This window comes from Theropithecus gelada, chromosome 11 (assembly GCF_003255815.1).
Source record: "Theropithecus gelada isolate Dixy chromosome 11, Tgel_1.0, whole genome shotgun sequence".
Lineage (NCBI taxonomy): Eukaryota > Metazoa > Chordata > Mammalia > Primates > Cercopithecidae > Theropithecus > Theropithecus gelada.
In genome coordinates this window covers 103,109,546-103,127,291 of record NC_037679.1, presented here as the reverse complement: position 1 = coordinate 103,127,291, position 17,746 = coordinate 103,109,546, and the positions used below count along the sequence as shown (strand labels likewise).

The window sequence follows — 17,746 nt, the reverse complement described above, 5'->3', positions numbered from 1 at the left end:
GTACATTATTGGATTCGTCTTTGGTTACTACCTTTTAAAAATGACTTTTGGGGAAGAATGGTATCTAGAAAAAAAATCATGCAAGAGAAAAAGCTACAGGACTAAATGGTAATAACTGACCGAAAAAAAAAAAAAAAAGCGAGACAGAGGGTGATTTTGCCAGATCCTCATTTCCTGGACTGAGCAAGAGAGGAAGCGAGATGCTGAGTCGGCTCCTGGCATAGGGGCTGCCTTTCATGTGCGGTTGATCCAGGCCTGGCACTGCATGTGCAACACCCATGTGGTTTGCACTGAACTCCCTCACACCAGCCCCACCTGCCCTCAAATAGTTATCCCACGTGGTTGTCCCTGTACCTAAATTTCCCAACATTTGTTTCTTTTTGAGTATGAGGATCCTCTTTTTTAAGTCAAAAAATAAAAATAAAAAAAATCAAATGCCCCATGAGACTATAGTTGTACTTTCCACCAAGAAAATATATAAAGACCTTCAAGCCATTAGGTATTAATAAGACTTTTTCATTTTTAAATATTTTTGTTGTATAATGTAATGCAGAAAATTGCATACAGCATAATATATGCACAACTTAATAAACTGCTATAGTGTGAACTGCCGCATATCCATCACCAGGTTGGAAAATAGAACATTGCTGGCATCCGGGGAACTTCCTTTAGCTCCTTCCTCATCACAGCCCCCTCCCTCGGAAACCGCTCCCTGTTGTCATCATTTCCTTGCTTGCTTTTCTTTATGGCTTAACCACCAACGTGTGGGTCCCCAAACAAGATAGTTTTGCTGTGAATGAAACCATAGTTCATATACTTTCTTGTGACTTGCTTCTTCTCAATATTATGTTCAGAAGGTCCATGCATGTGGTTGCATGTAACTGTAGTTTGTTTTCCTTCCTGCATAATAATTCATGGTCGTAGTATCTCACAGTTAATTGTTCTGTCCATTCTATTGTTGATGGATAGTGTTGTTTCTGGTTTGAAGCTATTAAGAGTGTTGCTATTCTTTTTTTTTTTTTTTTTTTGAGATGGAGTCTCAGTTTGTCACACAGGCTGGAGTGCAGTGGCACCATCTCAGCTTACCGCAACCTCTGCCTCCTGGGTTCAAGTGATTCTCCTGCCTCAGCCTCCCAAGTAGCTGGGACTACAGGCGCCTGCCACCACGCCTGGCTAATTTTTCTATTATTAGTAGAGTCAGGTTTCACCATGTTGGCCAGGATAGTCTTGATTTCTTGACCTTGTGATCTGCCTGCCTCCGCCTCCCAGAGTGCTGGGATTACAGGTGTGAACCACAGCGCCTGGCCGGTCAAGAGCGTTGCTATTCTTGACAAATTTCCTGATGTACAGACATCTCTGGTGGGGTGGGATTAACTGCACCATCAGGAACACTTTAAAAAAATGTAACAGCTTTCCTGAGGTATAATTTACATACCATACAGTTCACCCATTTAAAGTGTACAGTTCAGGCCAGGTGCGGTGGTGCTCACACCTGTAATCCCAGCACTTTGGGAGGCTGAGGTGGGTGGATCACATGAGGTCAGGAGTTTGAGACCAACCTGGCCAACATGGTGAAACCCTGTCTACTAAAAATACAAAATTAGCCGGGCGTGGTGGCGTGCGCCTGTAATCCCAGCTATCTGGGAGACTGAGGCAGCAGAATCACTTGAACCTGGGAGGCAGAGGTTTCAGTGAGCCAAGATCACACCACTGGACTCCAGCCTGGGCGACAAGAGTGAAACTCTGTCTCAAAAATATATAAATACATAAATAACAAAATAAAATACATAGTTTTACTTGAAGGCCTTAGTGTATTAATTCATTACTTATTTCCATAGATGGCTTAAATTACAGTGGTTCTCATATTTTCATGAGCATCAGAATCACTTGCAGGGCTTGTTAAGACAGATTGCTGGGCTCCACCCACAGAGCTTCAGATTTAGTAGGTCTTGGTAGGATATTTCTTGCCGCGGGGCAGGGTGGCTCACGCCTGTAATCCCAGAATTTTGGGAGGCCGAGGTGGGCAGATCACAAGGTCAGGGGATCGAGACCATTTTGGCTAACACGGTGAAACCCCGTCTCTACTAAAAATACAAAAAAATTAGCTGGGCGTGGTGGTGGGCACCTGTGGTCCCACCTACTTGGGAGGCTGAGGCAGGAGAATGGCATGAACCCGGGAGGTGGAGCTTGCAGTGAGCCAATATCGCGCCACTGCACTCCAGCCTGGGCAACAGAGCGAGACTCCGTCTCGGAAAAAAAAAAGAATTTGTGTTTCTGCCGGGCACGGTGGCTCACGCCTGTAATCCTAGCACTTTGGGAGGCCGAAGTCGGCAGATTGTCTGAGCTCAGGAGTTGGAGACCAGCCTGGGCAACATGGTGAAACCCCATCTTTACTAAAATACAAAACTTAGCTGGATGTGGTGGCCTGCACCTGTAGTCCCAGCTACTTGGGAGGCTGAGGCAGGAGAATCGCTTGAACCCGGGAGGCAGAGGTTGCAGTGAGCCAAGATCAGGCCACTGCACTCCAGTGGACCACTGCATTCCAGCCTGGGCGACAGAGCAAGATTCCATCTAAAAAAAAAAAAAAATTTTGTATTTCTAATAAGTTTCCAAATGATGCAGATAGAGTGGACCACACTTTGAGAAACCTGGTTGCTGGCTGTTACTTTGAAAGTTAGAGAACTGGCGTGGGGAAATTCATTTATTCTCTCAAGAGATAAGAATGGGACATAAGACACTTGGAATTTGTTAGAGAAAAAGAGGTCAATTAGTAGGCTCTTGTAGTAGCTCAGAGTGAGACAGTAAGAATGGTGAGTAGGGAATATATTCAAAAAACACTATAAGGCCAGGCGCGGTGGCTCAAGCCTGTAATCCCAGCACTTTGGGAGGCCAAGATGGGCAGATCACGAGGTCAGGAGATCGAGACCATCCTGGCTAACACAGTGAAACCCCGTCTCTACTAAAAAATACAAAAAACTAGCCGGGCAAGGTGGCGGCGCCTGTAGTCCCAGCTCCTCGGGAGGCTGAGACAGGAGAATGGCATGAACCCGGGAGGCGGAGCTTGTAGTGAGCCGAGATCCGGCCACTGCACTCCAGCCTGGGCGAGAGAGCGAGACTCCGTCTCAAAAAAAAAAAGAAAACACTATAGAGATACAGTCAAGGGACCTTGGCAATTGATTTGACTTGGAAGGCAAAGGAGAGGGAGGAGTCACAAAGGACACCAACATTTCAGGCCTGGATCCAGGAAGAGAATTGAAAGGCAGAGAACATGCATGATTGAAATGAAAGTGTGTAATCAATCAGCATTTTAACTTCTATATTTGGCTCTCTAGGACGTTTCACTCAACCCACATTTTATGATCAAAAGGACAGTACCCAGGGTGCCTGGTCCCCTGTGTCTTTGACCCCATTCCTGCAGTGTTACCCCCAGAAACTGGAAGCACGTCATCATGGGAGTTTTCCTGGATAACCGATACTGAATTATCGATGGGAATACCAAATCAGATTTTTAAAATGTTAATTTAACTTTTACTTTTTTAGAGACCTCTGTCATCCAGGCTGGAGTGTGGTGGTACAATCAGAGCTCACTGCAGCCTTGACGTCCTGTGATCCTCCCGCTTCAGCCTCCTGAGTAGCTGGGATTGCAGACATGTGCCACCATGTCCAGCTAACTTTTTTTTTTTTTTTTTTTTTTGGTAGAGATGAGGCCTCGCTATGTCGGCCAGGCTGGTCTCAAACTCCTGGCCTCAAGTGATTGTCCCACCCCGGCCTCCCAAAGTGCTGAGATTACAGGTGTGAGCCACCATGCCTGGCCCCATATTAGATTGTGGAGGGACTACATACATTGCACAAACAAGCGATTCTGAAAACATTGGAAATTGTTGAAGTCCTCCTTTATTGCACTCTCTCTCCTCTTCTTCCAAAAGGACCTTAAAATTTTCTCTTTGGCCGGGCGCGGTGGCTCAAGCCTGTAATCCCAGCACTTTGGGAGGCCGAGACGGGCGGATCACGAGGTCAGGAGATCGAGACCATCCTGGCTAACACAGTGAAACCCCGTCTCTACTAAAAAATACAAAAAACTAGCCGGGCGAGGTGGCGGGCGCCTGTAGTCCCAGCTACTCGGGAGGCTGAGGCAGGAGAATGGCGCAAACCCGGGAGGCGGAGCTTGCAGTGAGCTGAGATCCGGCCACTGCACTCCAGCCTGGGCGACAGAGCGAGACTCCGTCTCAAAAAAAAAAAAAAAAAAAAAAAATTTTCTCTTTAACCAAACCACATCATCACGTGAAACCCTTCCTGCTCTTTTCCTCCTGCTAAAAGCCCTCGCGTTCTTCAAGGCCCTACTCAAATCCCACATCCTGACTACAGCTGCTCCCTTAGGCTCTTCTGACACTTCTTATGGTACACTTTTCTGGACAGGTTTTCTCTTTTCCCCAGCTAGACCAATGCACCTTGGGGCGCTCCCCAAGGTCTTACACATTTTTACGTTATCTTATTAAGCAGTGCCAGACTTGAAGCTGAATGTGACTCATGTCTTTGAGGAGAAGACAGAGAGAGATATGTCTGGGACCAGGAATCTCCAAAACCTCAATTAGCAGTGGATTCTCAGATAAGGGGAGCCACGGTGGAAGCAGCTTCGTCACAGTGAACGGACCGAGTTGTGTGGAAGCCAAAGGGACTCTCCTGGTCTTCACGAGAGGCTGGCCTTCCTGGCCTGCTTCCTCTTTCCCTGACAGCCAGAGGGGGCCTTTTCTTTTCTTTCAGTCAACAAATATTTTTCTAGCAAATGCCCTTGCGCAACGTCCTATCCACTGAGGAGAAAATGATAAACAAGACCTTTTCCAGAGCCTATGAGGGAAGAAACAAAAGCACAACAGAGGAGCCTGCCACACTCTTCCTTGTCACACTAAACGCCGCGGTGAAAACATGCGAGAAGCTAGAAATAGAATGATGCTGCTGGGGGCCTTCTCTGGGAGGGATGGTCAGGGAGGGCCTCTTGGAAGGTGTGGCCTCAATGACAGAGGAGCCTGCTCTGCACACAGAGAGGAGAAGTCAGCAAGGCACAGCGGGGAGAAACAGGATGGGGTTGGGTGAGGAGGTATAAGGAGTTCCGGGTTCTAGAGCACAACATGAAATCCTAAAGAGGATGGAAAGGTTGGCGGGGTCAGATTCTGGAAGGCGTCGTGTAATCAGATGAGGAGTTGTGACTCCATCCTTTAGAAGATAGGAAACCTTTGAAGGGTTTTAAGCGGAGAAGTCACATGGTCAAATCTAAGCTTTGAACAGAGCTCCTTGATCGCCATATCCATTGAAAGGCAAGACAATTTTGTGCTATCAAAGTAGTCTTCTCTTGCTGAGGATATAGTTTCTTGGTCAGTTTCACCGTTAAGACTAATCTAAAACGTCCTTCCACGTTCTCTCCAAACCTTATGTTTCTTCACATTCACTCTGTACCTCACCTCTGCCGGTGTCTCCCATGAGCCCCTCACACTAAACCCGGGTCCACCCTTCCAGACCCTTAGCTCTTGACCTGCTTTGTCTTTTTCATCCCCAAGTAAAACTAAGTACAACTCTTTAAAACTATTGTATTTTAATTCCTTCAGCTTTAAGCAGCCTGGCCTGTTCTCAACCCACATATCATTTTGGCTAGAGGAGAAGTCTGGCTCTTTCTGCCCACAAGGCTGTGTGTGTATCTAAGTATGTGTATTAATACTAGTAACTTTGCATGTTTTATAAACCGTGCTTTTTGTGTTACCTGCTATATATCAGAATGTTGTTTTCTGACTTTCACACTATTCGCAGCCTTAGTAACAGGGCCATGGTGCAACGAAGAAAAGAAAGCAGGCCCGGTGTGGTGGCTTACGCCTGTAATCCTAGCACTTTGGAAGGCCAAGGCAGGTGATCACCTGAGGTCAGGAGTTTAAGACCAGCCTGGCCAACATGTTGAAACCCATCTCTACTAAAAATGCAAAAATTAGCCAGTCGTGGTGGTGCGTGCCTGTAATCCCAGCTACTCGGGAGGCTGAGTCACAAGAATTGTTTGAACCTGGGAGACAGAGGTTGCAGTGAGCTGAGATCATGCCACTGCACTCCAGCCTGGGCAACAGAGTGAGACTCTGTCTCAAAAAAAAAAAGGAAGAAAGAAAGAAAGCAGAGAAGGTGTTATGCTCTAGTGACAGAGAGGACCTGTATTTGGGGAAGAGTATGGATTCCAAGCCAGGGTCAACCATTCAATTGCTGTATGAACAATTACTTAATTTTAGTTTCCCTATTTTCTCCTTTCTTCCTTTCTTCCTCTCTTCCTCTCTTTCTCTCTCTCTCTCTCTCTCTCTTTCTTCTTTCTCTCTTTCTCTCTTTCTTTCTTTCTTTTCTTTCTTTTCTTTCAATGGAGTCTCGCTCTTTCACCCAGGCTGGAGTACAGTGGCGCGATCTCAGCTCACTGCAACCTCCGCCTCCTGGGTTAACGCCATTCTTCTGCCTCAGCCTCTCAAGTAGCTGGGACTACAGGCGCCTGGCTAATTTTTTGTATTTTTAGTAGTGATGGGGTTTCACCACATTAGCCAGGATGGCCTCGATCTCCTGACCTCGTGATCCGCCCACCTTGGCCTCCCAAAGTGCTGGGATTACAGGCGTGAGCCACCGTGCCCGGCCTTAGTTTCCCTATTTTCAAAGTGAGAATAATAATGGCATATGCCACAAATTTTAGTAAAGATTAAATGAGAAAAATAGATGTGAAACACAGTTCGGTGCACTAGGAGGTGCTTAATAAACGTTGATTAATACTAGCTATTGTCATTGGTTATCAATCAGAAGACATTTGTTACTGCTGAGTAAAATGATACTGGGCACAAAGAGGCTCTCAGAGAAAGTCGAAAAGGTAAGTTTGAACATTTAGGAAGCATTTGATATACTAGAGAAGTAAGACGTTTATACTTCACCTAAAAAACAGCCCAAGGCAGCATAAGTGGGGTAGGGAGGTGCAGACCATGAGATACATGGATTCATAAAGGCCAAAGAGGTCTCAGGGGATGAGATTCTCATGGGGTGGGATTAATCAAGCATGGTTTGATGGAGGGAGCGAATCTTGAGCATGGATGTGAAAGGAGCTTCAGATCTGGATTGCTGCAGAGCAGAGGAGAATGCTTCCTTGGGAAGAGGATCAGAATGAGGTCTTGGAGGAAAAGTGGGGTTTGTTCTAGGAGTAGAAGGAGATTGGAAAAGGAGACCTCATGTTGGGAAATACAGGAAAACAATGAGAGGTAAGATGAGACCAAATTGGAAATAAATAATTGGGAACCACTGTAAGTTTTCAAATAGGGGAATATTATGATGTCAAATGAGTATTTGAAAGAAAACTGGTGTTGTATCTATGTGCACTTGTGAGTGAGACCATGGAGAACTACTCTGGTGTTCAGATGTCAGGAGGGTGAGTACTCACTTGGAAATTGGGAAGGAAATGAGTGAACCTGATGTATATTTTAGGAGGTGTTTGTCTATTGTTCTGAGGTCCAAAAACAGCCTTTCTCTACAACAAGAGAGAAAGGGAGAGAAGGCACAGGACTCCAGCTAGCGACGCCTTGTCCTCCTCCACCTGCCCCTCCCCTGCCCCATGGAAATCACCCAGGCTGAGGCCCCCACTTCAACAGCAATGCAGCCAGGAGTTCACAAAGGGAAGCATTTCCTTTCCAAAGACTGCTGAGATGGTTTACCCTGTTATGCCAGGAATGTGAACAAAATTGCAAATGTATTTTTATTCTTTCGTTTTTTCTCTTTTTTTTTTGAGATGGAGGCTCACTTTGTCACACAGGCTGGAGTGCAGTGGTGTGATCTCAGCTCACTGCAACCTCCACCTCTGAGGTTCAAGTGATTCTCCTGCCTCAGCCTCCCAAGTAGCTGGGATTACAGGTGCGCACCACCACGCCCAGCTACTTTTTGTAGTTTTAGTAGTGACGGGTGTCGCCATGTCGGCCAGGCTGGTCTCGAACTCCTGACCTCAAGTGATCCTCCTGCCTCGGCCTCCGAAAGTGCTAGGATTACAGGCATGAGCACCACACCCGGCCTGTTTTTTTCTGTCTCTCTTTTTTTTTTTGAGACAAGGTCTCAATCTGTCACCCACGCTGAAGTGCAATAGCACAATCACGACTCACTGCAGCCGTGAACTCCTGGGCTCGAGTGATCCTCTAGCCTCAGCCTCCCCGGCGCCACCACGCTCGGCTAACTTTACATTCCTTGTAGAGGCAGGGTCTCACTGTGTTGCCTAGGCTGGTCTTGAACTCCTGGGCTCAAGCAAGCCTCCCACCTCAGCCTCTCAAAGTGCTGGGATTGTAGGTGTGAGCTACTGCACCTGGCCACAAGTGTATTTTTATTTTTATTTTTATTTTGAGACAGAGTTTCACTCTTGTTGCCCAGGCTAGAGTGTAATGGTGCGACCTCAGCTCACTGCAACCTCCACCTCCCGAGTTCAAGCAATTCTCCTGCCTCAGCCTCCCGAGTAGCTGGGATTACAGGTATGTGCCACCATGCCTGGCTGATTTTGTATTTTTAGTAGAGACAGGGTTTCTCCATGTCAATCAGGCTGGTCTCGAACTCCTGAGCCACCACTACAGGCCAAGTGGTTTTTTTTTTTTTTTTTTTTTTTCAGACGGGGTCTCGCTCTGTCGCCCAGGCTGGAGTGCAGTGGCCGGATCTCAGCTCACTGCAAGCTCCACCTCCCGGGTTCCCGCCATTCTCCTGCCTCAGCCTCCCGAGTAGCTGGGACCACAGGCGCCGCCACCTCGCCCGGCTAATTTTTTGTGTTTTTAGTAGAGACAGGGTTTCGCCGTGTTAGCCAGGATGGTCTCAATCTCCTGACCTTGTGATCCGCCCGTCTCGGCCTCCCAAAGTGCTGGGATTACAGGCTTGAGCCACCGCGCCCGGCCATTATTTTGTATTTTTAGTAGAGGTGGGGTTTCACCGTGTTAGCCAGGATGGTCTCGATCTCCTGACCTCGTGATCCACCCGCCTCAGCCTCCCAAAGTGCTGGGATTACAGGCGTGAACCACCGCGCCTGGCCGCCAAGTGTATTTTTAAATTACACATTCTGTAGCTCCCCACTGGGTGACCAAGTAAGAGTGCTTTTCTTTTCTTTCAGTCAACAAATATTTTTCTAGCACCTCCCACATACCCTTGTGTACGATCCTATCCAATGGGGAGAAGACGGTAAACAAGACCATTTCCAGAGCCTGCGAGGGAAGAAGCAAAAGCACAACAGAGGAGCGTGCCGCACTCTTCCTTGTCACACTAAACGCCGCAGCTAAAACATGCCAGAAGCTAGAAGTAGAATAATGGCGGTGGGGGCCTTCTCTGGGAGGGATGGTCAGGGAAGGCCCCTTGGAAGGTGGGACCTCAATGACAAAGGAGTCTGCTCAGCACCCTGGAAGAGGCCCCCACCTAGGCTCGTGGCTATTTCTGGATAGGTTTCTAGGTGTGAGGGCGCCTGTCTGGGGAGAGGGGCAGATGTGGGAGGTGGCTCCATTTCCTGCAGGAGTCCTGCGATGCTCGAGGCCCTGGGTGCTGGGAAGTCAGTTCTAGACATCGGTGGGTTTGTGTACATGGCTAATGACCTGAAATCAAGCCCTCGTCCTGTGGGGCAGGGATTTCATTTCAGGCACTGCTCTGAAGTATGGTGGAAAGCACAGAGTTGCTTGGGGTCTCAAGTCTACCTGTCCTGGTCTCTCTTTTTGTTCTTTTAACTCTAGGCTGGATGGGCGTGGCCCCTTAAGGAAATGAAAATGGGTTACTGAGTCCTAGCAGAAAAAGGAGGAGATCTTGGAGTTCCTGTCTTCCAACACGCACTTCTTTGGTTGTGATGGTGAAGTGGGACAGTGCCATCTCAGCAGGGACCTTGGATGTGCCCTAGAGGGGGTCTTGGAGGTGTAGCGGCGTTGCACCCCCTCCCACCATCCTGCCTGCCCTGTGGTTTTGGTGGCACAGATATTTCAGAGAGTAGTGTTCCCGAGAACCCTACATCGAGTATACTACCACCCCTTCCCATTCTTGATTCTGGTCCCCTCTTTATTTTCCTCACAGTATTCACTGGACCTAACGTATTATGTATTTGTTTGTTCACTGCCATGTCTCTGGCACTTGGAGCAGTAACTGGCACATATTAGGCACCCAGTGCGTAACTCATTTGATTAATGAATGTGTTGAATGACTGAATGGATGAATGAAGAGGAGGAACAGAGCAGATGTCTGACCAGCTCATTCTGGCTTCTGGAAGGATCCTGATTGGGAATTTTGCGTCTTTCCCTCCCCACTGCCTCCTAGTCACTACTAAGGAATAGAGACCCTGATTCCTACATTTTTTTTTTTTTTTTTTGAGGTGGAGTCTTGCTGTGTCACCCAGGTTGGAGTACAGTAGCACCATCTCAGCTCACTGCAACTTCCACCTCCCAGGTTCAAGTCCCAAGGAGCTGGGACTGCAGACATGTGCCACCACATCTAGCTAATTGTTGTATATTTTTTATTACAGATGGGAGTTCACCATGTTGGCCGGGCTGGTCTCGAACTCCTGACCTCAGGTGATCTGCCTGCCTTGGCCTCCCTAAGAGCCCCACATTCTTTTTTTTTTTTTTTTTTTTTTAGACGGAGTCTCACTCTGTCGCCCAGGCTGGAGTGCAGTGGCCAGATCTCAGCTCACTGCAAGCTCCGCCTCCCGGGTTTACGCCATTCTCCTGCCTCAGCCTCCCGAGTAGCTAGGACTACAGGCGCCCACCACCTCACCCGGCTAGTTTTTTTTTGTATTTTTTAGTAGAGACGGGGTTTCGCTGTGTTAGGCAGGATGGTCTCGATCTCCTGACCTCGTGATCCGCCCGCCTCGGCCTCCCAAAGTGCTGGGATTACAGGCTTGAGCCACCGCGCCCGGCCAGAGCCCCACATTCTTAACTACTGTGGTATGTTTGAATTGACACTTGCATCTTAGGAAGGGGAAACTTTTTAGACCCTGAGGAAATCCGTAGTTATTGCAAAGGCCTTTCCCTGCCTGTTGGGCATTTACCAGATCTTTCTTCCTACACAGAAGAGAGCCTCTCCTGGTTGGATCCTGCTATAAATCTCACTAGTGACCCACAAACAGGGGTCCTGATGTGACCTGCTCATTAACACAAAACCATCAGTCCCCATACAGCTTCCTGACGCCCCAGTCAGGTGGAGGCGCAAAGTTTCCGTTCTGCCCGTGCTGATGAAACCAGTCGCCAGCATTTACCTTTCTAAGGGGTCCTTTCTCCTCCCACCCCAGCCTACCCCAGCATGAGAATGTAAGAGAATGTAAGAGAATGTAACAGCTGCCTGGCCTCAGTTCTGTGGCCACTCAAGAATTGGCTCGCATCTGTCTGCCTGGACAGAGAGCGTCCTGAGGGGGTTGGGGTGTGTGTATGTGTGTGTGTGTGCGCCTGCGTGCACATGTGTGTATAGGGGAGTTCAGTTTCAGGTACCACACATCTGGAAGTCGGAGAAAGAAGCCACTGCAGATGTTAGAGCCATTCGTAGGGGGGCAATTTAAAAAAAAAAAAAAAAGCATTTTTAATAGGCCCAGAGTCTGGTGGAAAGTCTGGGGCGGGGCGGGGGGCGGGGGGTGGAGTGGAAACAGCTGCGGGAGTGATTCTTGTCTCCATATATGTTTATAAGGCACTGAGGGCGGGATTAGCAGCTCCTGGGAAGTCTGGCCCTAGTCGCTGTGTCAGCCTGTCCTGGGGGCAGTCAAAGCCGCAGTGACCATTAGCAGGCACCCAGGCCTGTCTTTGGCTCAGAAACGGTGGCCCCCAATGTAGCCTGGGTTGAACCTAGGAACTGCAGGACCGGAGAGATTTCACTGGAGCCTGATGGAAGGGTGACAGGTGAGAGGCACTGGTGTGAGGGACAAGTGTCACAGGTGGGGAGGAAGAACGCCGCTATCTAGTGGTGGAAATGTGTGAGGATCAAAGTCCTCAGGGAGAGAAGGTGTTGCAGGCGGCAGGGTGGTGAGCTGGGCATGGGCTGGGCAGGAGGCTTCGGGGACTCGGAGAAGCAGGAGGGCATGGGCAGCCTTAGCTCTGCAATCCCGGGAAGGACTGGTAGGTGGAGTTAAGGATATTTGGACTAGGAAACGCTTTGAAGCTTTTCTCTTGTCCTCCCTACTCGGGACCTGGTCCCCTCCCCTCCATAAAACCATTAGCTCCTGGTGCCAGCCCTATCTCTGCTCCATCTCTCTTGGTTCCAGTCGGTGCATTCACAGACCTTCTGCCCTGGGGGACGAGGAGGATTTATGGGGGGAGGGGGAGGGGGAGGGGCATCCTTCAGAGGAGGGGAGGTCTGAGGAGAGTCGGGTGTGGGGGCTGTTAGTCCCGGGCTGGAGGCCGGCTCATTTCCGAGCTGGCTCTGCATGACAAAGGGAAAGGAGCAAGTTTCTTCTTTGATCTGCCCCTTGCCGGCCCCACACACCTGCCTGTTGGTTCCCCCGCTCCAGCTGAGACTTCTAGAAGGAAAAATCAAAAGGGGGTGGGGGAAAGGCTGTGTCCCAGCTCTCCAGGATCCTGCTTGGGCCACCTTCGTCTCCTGGTGGCCCCAGGACAAAAATACTTCCTGGGCCGATGGCCCGAAGCACCTGCCGCCCCCTCCCGGAGAGCCTGGGGACATCGACGCGCGAGAGCGGCGCAGTGAGCCGGGGCTGCGCTCGCCAGGTCCGGGGCCTCGGGGGCCCGGGGAGGCCGCTGGAGGCGCGGGTCACGCCCAGACGGAGGCCCCAGAGGACCGCAGGGGAGCCGCAGGGGGCGTGTGTCTCAGGCGTCGGCTCGCTCCAGGGTCCGGAGCACGGATCTGCCGCGGGCCTGACGGGCTGGGGACAGGGGTTCTCGGGGATGGATAGAGGAACAGGCGTGAGTTACAGCAGGCAGGAGGCCGAGAGGTGGGAGGCTCGGGAGCTACCGGGGAAGGGCCGTGGCATCTGGAAGATGCGTCCTCAGCTCAGGCATTTGATGCCAGAGCTGCCGCCTGGCGTTGGCAGTGTCCTCGGTGCAGCTGCTGGGCAAGATGCTCAGTGCCGCCCTCGAGGGCCACGGTGCCAGGAGGGGCTGGGGCCGTCTAGGGAGGCGCCACCTCAGCCACCAAAGCTTTCCGGGCGGGCGGTTCGCGGTGTGGCTTTTACATTTCTCAGAGAAGGTGCCTTGAGAAAGTGAAAAGTGCTTGATCTGTACACAAGGGTTGGGACTCAGAAAATCTGCTGCGGGTGAGAAGGGCACAGATGGAGAGGGGAAACTCCTCCTTGGGTGTAGGTAAATCCAATTCACCAAAATTTTTTCATCCCAGGAAGGAGAGCCTGAGGGTCAGAGAGAAATGAGTCTCTGGGCTGAAATGAGAGGTAGGGACGTAGGGGAGTGGATAGGATGGTCCTCGTTTCTTTGCACGTTCTGCAGCAAGGACAGGTGTGTTTTGCAACAGCCTAAGTGGTCTCCCGGGTGCCGAACGGAGGAACGCAGCAAGCTCCACTCTTGGAATTACTTGTTTTCATTTCTGTTTCTGGTTTCTCAGATCATTATTTCTTTGGAAATTAAGCCCTGCGCAGGGCTCCCACAATTTGGGGTAAGAGACAGAAGTCCTAGGGTGGGAAGATGAGCGGTGGGAGGTGGAGACTGGAAAGAGGCCGAGCTTCTTTGTGGGGAGCAAGCAGCATGTAAGCATCCGTGCACTTTTCTCCAGCTCACCCCGGCTCCTGGTGTGCCCTTATCCGCTGGGTTTCCACACTGACTCTCCATTTCTGTTTTCTCCAGGGAGCCCTACTCTGGAAGCTGTCAGTCCCAGGGCACTGGGGAGGGCTGAGGCCGACCATGCCCAGCCTGCTGCTGCTGTTCACGGCTGCTCTGCTGTCCAGCTGGGTTCAGCTTCTGACAGATGCCAACTCCTGGTGGTGAGTGAGAGGGGCTGAGGTCCTGCCTGCACAGCCGGAGGCTGCCTTCAGTGGCTGAGATGAGGAGGAAGGACACCGTGTGTCCGTGGTACCTTGATTCCTAGGAAAACTAAGGGCCTTTTTTATCCCAGGACAACTAAGAATGCTCTGTGCCTCTCTCAGCCCTTACCTGTGTCAGGGTTCCCTGAGGATAAAGGATCCGTTCATTTGATTTTTTTTCTCTAATCCTGTCCACATTCCCTTTTCCTTGGACCTTCCCTCGTGCCCATGAATTGTTAGAAATTGCTCTTGGGTTAACAAGAATATCAATACTTTGCAGTTTTTTGTTCCTTTGTTTTGTGTGTTGTGCTGGTAGGAGATAGAATTCCTCTTTTCTAAGTCTGAAGGCCAGATGAGGGGTTCACAGCGCCATGGGTGGCTGGCTTTCTTCTTGTGTTTTAAAGGCTATTGTCATTGCCAAGTTGACATGGAAATGGCAGGCGATCACCACCTATTTTGCATGGTCTCTGCCACTAGCATTTTTACTCAGATGGCAAATCTGCAGCCTTCTCATCTAACACTCTTTTTTTTTTTTTTTTTTTTTTTTGAGACGGAGTCTTGCCCTCTCGCCCAGGCTGGAGTGCAGTGGCCGGATCTCAGCTCACTGCAAGCTCCGCCTTCCCGGGTTCACGCCATTCTCCGGCCTCAGCCTCCCGAGTAGCTGGGACCACAGGCGCCCGCCACCTCGCCCGGCTTGTTTTTTGTAGTTTTAGTAGAGACGGGGTTTCACTGTGTTCACCAGGATGGTCTCGATCTCCTGACCTCGTGATCCGCCCGTCTCGGCCTCCCAAAGTGCTGGGATTACAGGCTTGAGCCACCACGCCCGGCCTTCATCTAACACTCTATATGGCTGGTAGATGATGAGCAAAAGGGAGAGCCTCTGAACTGGTGAAGAGTGGATGAGAGGAGGCTCAAAGTGAGACATGGCAGTGAAAACATGTAGAATAGATCGTGATGTATGTAAAGTGATTGGATGTTAACGGCACAGGGGAGTCCCATGCAAAGGAATTGATTGCTTTCATGGCTTACCATGCACTTGGGCTGCACTGAACTAGTCACTCCTACTCCTTGAATGAGGCCTGTGCTCTCCCGTTGAGGTTTGGCTCCTTTTGCCCTCTACCTAAAATGAAGAGCTGCCCCCCACCCCTTGTCTTCTTATCTGCCTGCCCCCCCATTCTTAAGATCCAGTTCAGGCCGGGCGCGGTGGCTCAAGCCTGTAATCCCAGCACTTTGGGAGGCCGAGGCGGGTGGATCACGAGGTCAGGAGATCGAGACCATCCTGGCTAACATGGTGAAACCCCGTCTCTACTAAAAATACAAAAAACTAGCCAGGCGATGTGGCGGGTGCCTGTAGTCCCAGCTACTTGGAGGCTGAGGCGGGAGAATGGCGTGAACCCGGGAGGCGGAGCTTGCAGTGAGCTGAGATCCGGCCACTGCACTCCAGCCTGGGTGACACAGCGAGACTCCGTCTCAAAAAAAAAAAAAAAAAAGATCCAGTTCAAATTCTGGCCATTTCCCTATAAAGGCTTCTCTTCAGCCTTAAGAGCTATTTTCCTCTCTGATCACAGCAGATCCAGACACTGGAGTCTGTCTGGGGCATTTGGCCTCTTGCGTGTCCTTTGTGTTCATGCCTCAGCTTCCTTCAGTTTGTCCTTTGAAGGCCAGAACTCTGATTTACTAATTTTTCTTTCCAGGGCCTTGTACACAGGGAAGCGTTCCCTAAATGTGCTGAATGAATGACTTCATGCTGCACACAGGCGCATGCTCACGCCTGGGCCTTACTTTCCCCTTTCTGGATTGCTGTCATAGGTCATTAGCTCTGAACCCGGTGCAGAGACCCGAGATGTTTATCATCGGTGCCCAGCCCGTGTGCAGTCAGCTTCCTGGGCTCTCCCCTGGCCAGAGGAAGCTGTGCCAACTGTACCAGGAGCACATGGCCTACATAGGGGAGGGAGCCAAGACAGGCATCAAGGAATGCCAGCACCAGTTCCGGCAGCGGCGATGGAACTGCAGCACAGTGGACAACGTGTCTGTCTTTGGGAGAGTCATGCAGATAGGTAAGAGGCCATTACAAGAGGGCTCAGCTAAGGAACTGCACTCGTTTGGGAACAATGAAGCGCTCTCAGGACTGGCACAGGGAGAGCCCAAATGGAGCCTAACTGGGCTCTCTCTAGGCTTGGCAGCGGTGTGCACCAAGCACCAAGAGAGGCACATGAGGAAGTGGGCTCTGGGAGGCTGCAGAAGCCACACGCTTCATGGTCCTCTAGCTCTCTGCCTTCCAGCCTCACCTGGGGCAGGCTGCTTGGGACTCATTGAGAGGGGGCAGAACATCTGAGCTGATTTAGAGTGGATTAGGAGAGCTGCCCATCGCCACTGCCTTTGTCTCTCAGCACAAGAAAGAGCCTTGGGTAGAGAACCAGAAATTGCAGCCCTGAACGTCTGTTGGATTTTTGTCTTTTCCACTTGAACCTTTGAAACAGAGATAGAAATGTTGGGCCAAACTGGTGATAGCTGTCACTAACCCAACCCCATCCAGTCCCAGCTTTTTCATTTGAAAGGGATGTGTGAACCTGGGGGAAGGGGTCAGACGAAAGAAAAGATGAGAGGGAGAGGGCCAGGTCTTCCTGGATTCCTGTCCCTTCCCCTCTCCCACTGCTGGCCAAGGATTCTTGGGCTACTCTATGGCTTAGATGGAGGTGTGATCTGAGGTCTAATTGTTTTCGGTCCTTTTGAAATGCAATCCTCCCCTCTCTGGCAAGAAATTGAGAAATCCGGCCCTATTCTACTGGGTCTTATCCCCAGGGCCATAAAAGCGAAGTGTTAGAATGCTGTGTTCCTTCTGCCTGACATTCTCCCAGAACACCTCCCTTCAGAAGGTTCCCTGAGGCTGGAGTGCCCTCAGAGAGGGATTTCAGCCTGGCAGGGGAGTTGGGGAAGTAGAGATTTCTTCGTGCTCCTCTCTTAGGGAGGATACTCGGAAGGCTCCTTGCCCCTCCCACTTATTCCAGACCTCTTTCCCTACCCTCTCTGTCCATATCGAGAAGTAAGGCCCAATGCAGTGGCCTGTAATCCAGCACCTTGGGAGGCTGAGGCAGGAGGATTGCTTGAGGCCAGGAGTTCAAGACCAGCCTGGGCAACATAGTGAGACCTCTGTCTCTATTAAAAAAATTTTTTTTTTTTTTTTTTTTTTTTTAGACGGAGTCTCGCTCTGTAGCCCAGGCTGGAGTGCAGTGGCCGGATCTCAGCTCACTGCAAGCTCCGCCTCCCGGGTTCACGCCATTCTCCGGCCTCAGNTTTTTTTTTTTTTTTTTTGAGACGGAGTCTCGCTCTGTAGCCCAGGCTGGAGTGCAGTGGCCGGATCTCAGCTCACTGCAAGCTCCGCCTCCCGGGTTCACGCCATTCTCCGGCCTCAGCCTCCCGAGTAGCTGGGACTACAGGCGCCCGCCATCTCGCCCGGCTATTTTTAAAAAAATTTTTTTAAGAGAGAGAGGGAATTAGGCCGGGCGCGGTGGCTCAAGCCTGTAATCCCAGCACTTTGGGAGGCCGAGACGGGCGGATCACGAGGTCAGGAGATCGAGACCATCCTGGCTAACAGGGTGAAACCCCGTCTCTATTAAGAAATACAAAAAACTAGCCGGGCGAGGTGGCGGGCGCCTGTAGTCCCAGCTACTCGGGAGGCTGAGGCCGGAGAATGGCGTGAACCCGGGAGGCGGAGCTTGCAGTGAGCTGAGATCCGGCCACTGCACTCCAGCCCGGGCGACAGAGCGAGACTCCGTCTCAAAAAAAAAA

The 17,746-nt window shown here is 50.5% G+C and overlaps 1 protein-coding gene across 3 annotated transcripts in view; it reads left to right on the top strand.

Annotated features, from left to right (window-relative positions):
- WNT5B (Wnt family member 5B) overlaps positions 1-17,746 on the top strand; it is a 118,474-nt gene that overhangs the window by 87,710 nt on the left and 13,018 nt on the right. For all 3 annotated transcript variants that reach the window (XM_025402914.1, XM_025402916.1, XM_025402915.1), the window contains exons 2-3: positions 13,782-13,918; positions 15,767-16,014. In XM_025402914.1, coding sequence (XP_025258699.1) covers positions 13,782-13,918; positions 15,767-16,014 — 385 coding nt within the window. The remainder of the gene's footprint in view (positions 1-13,781; positions 13,919-15,766; positions 16,015-17,746) is intronic.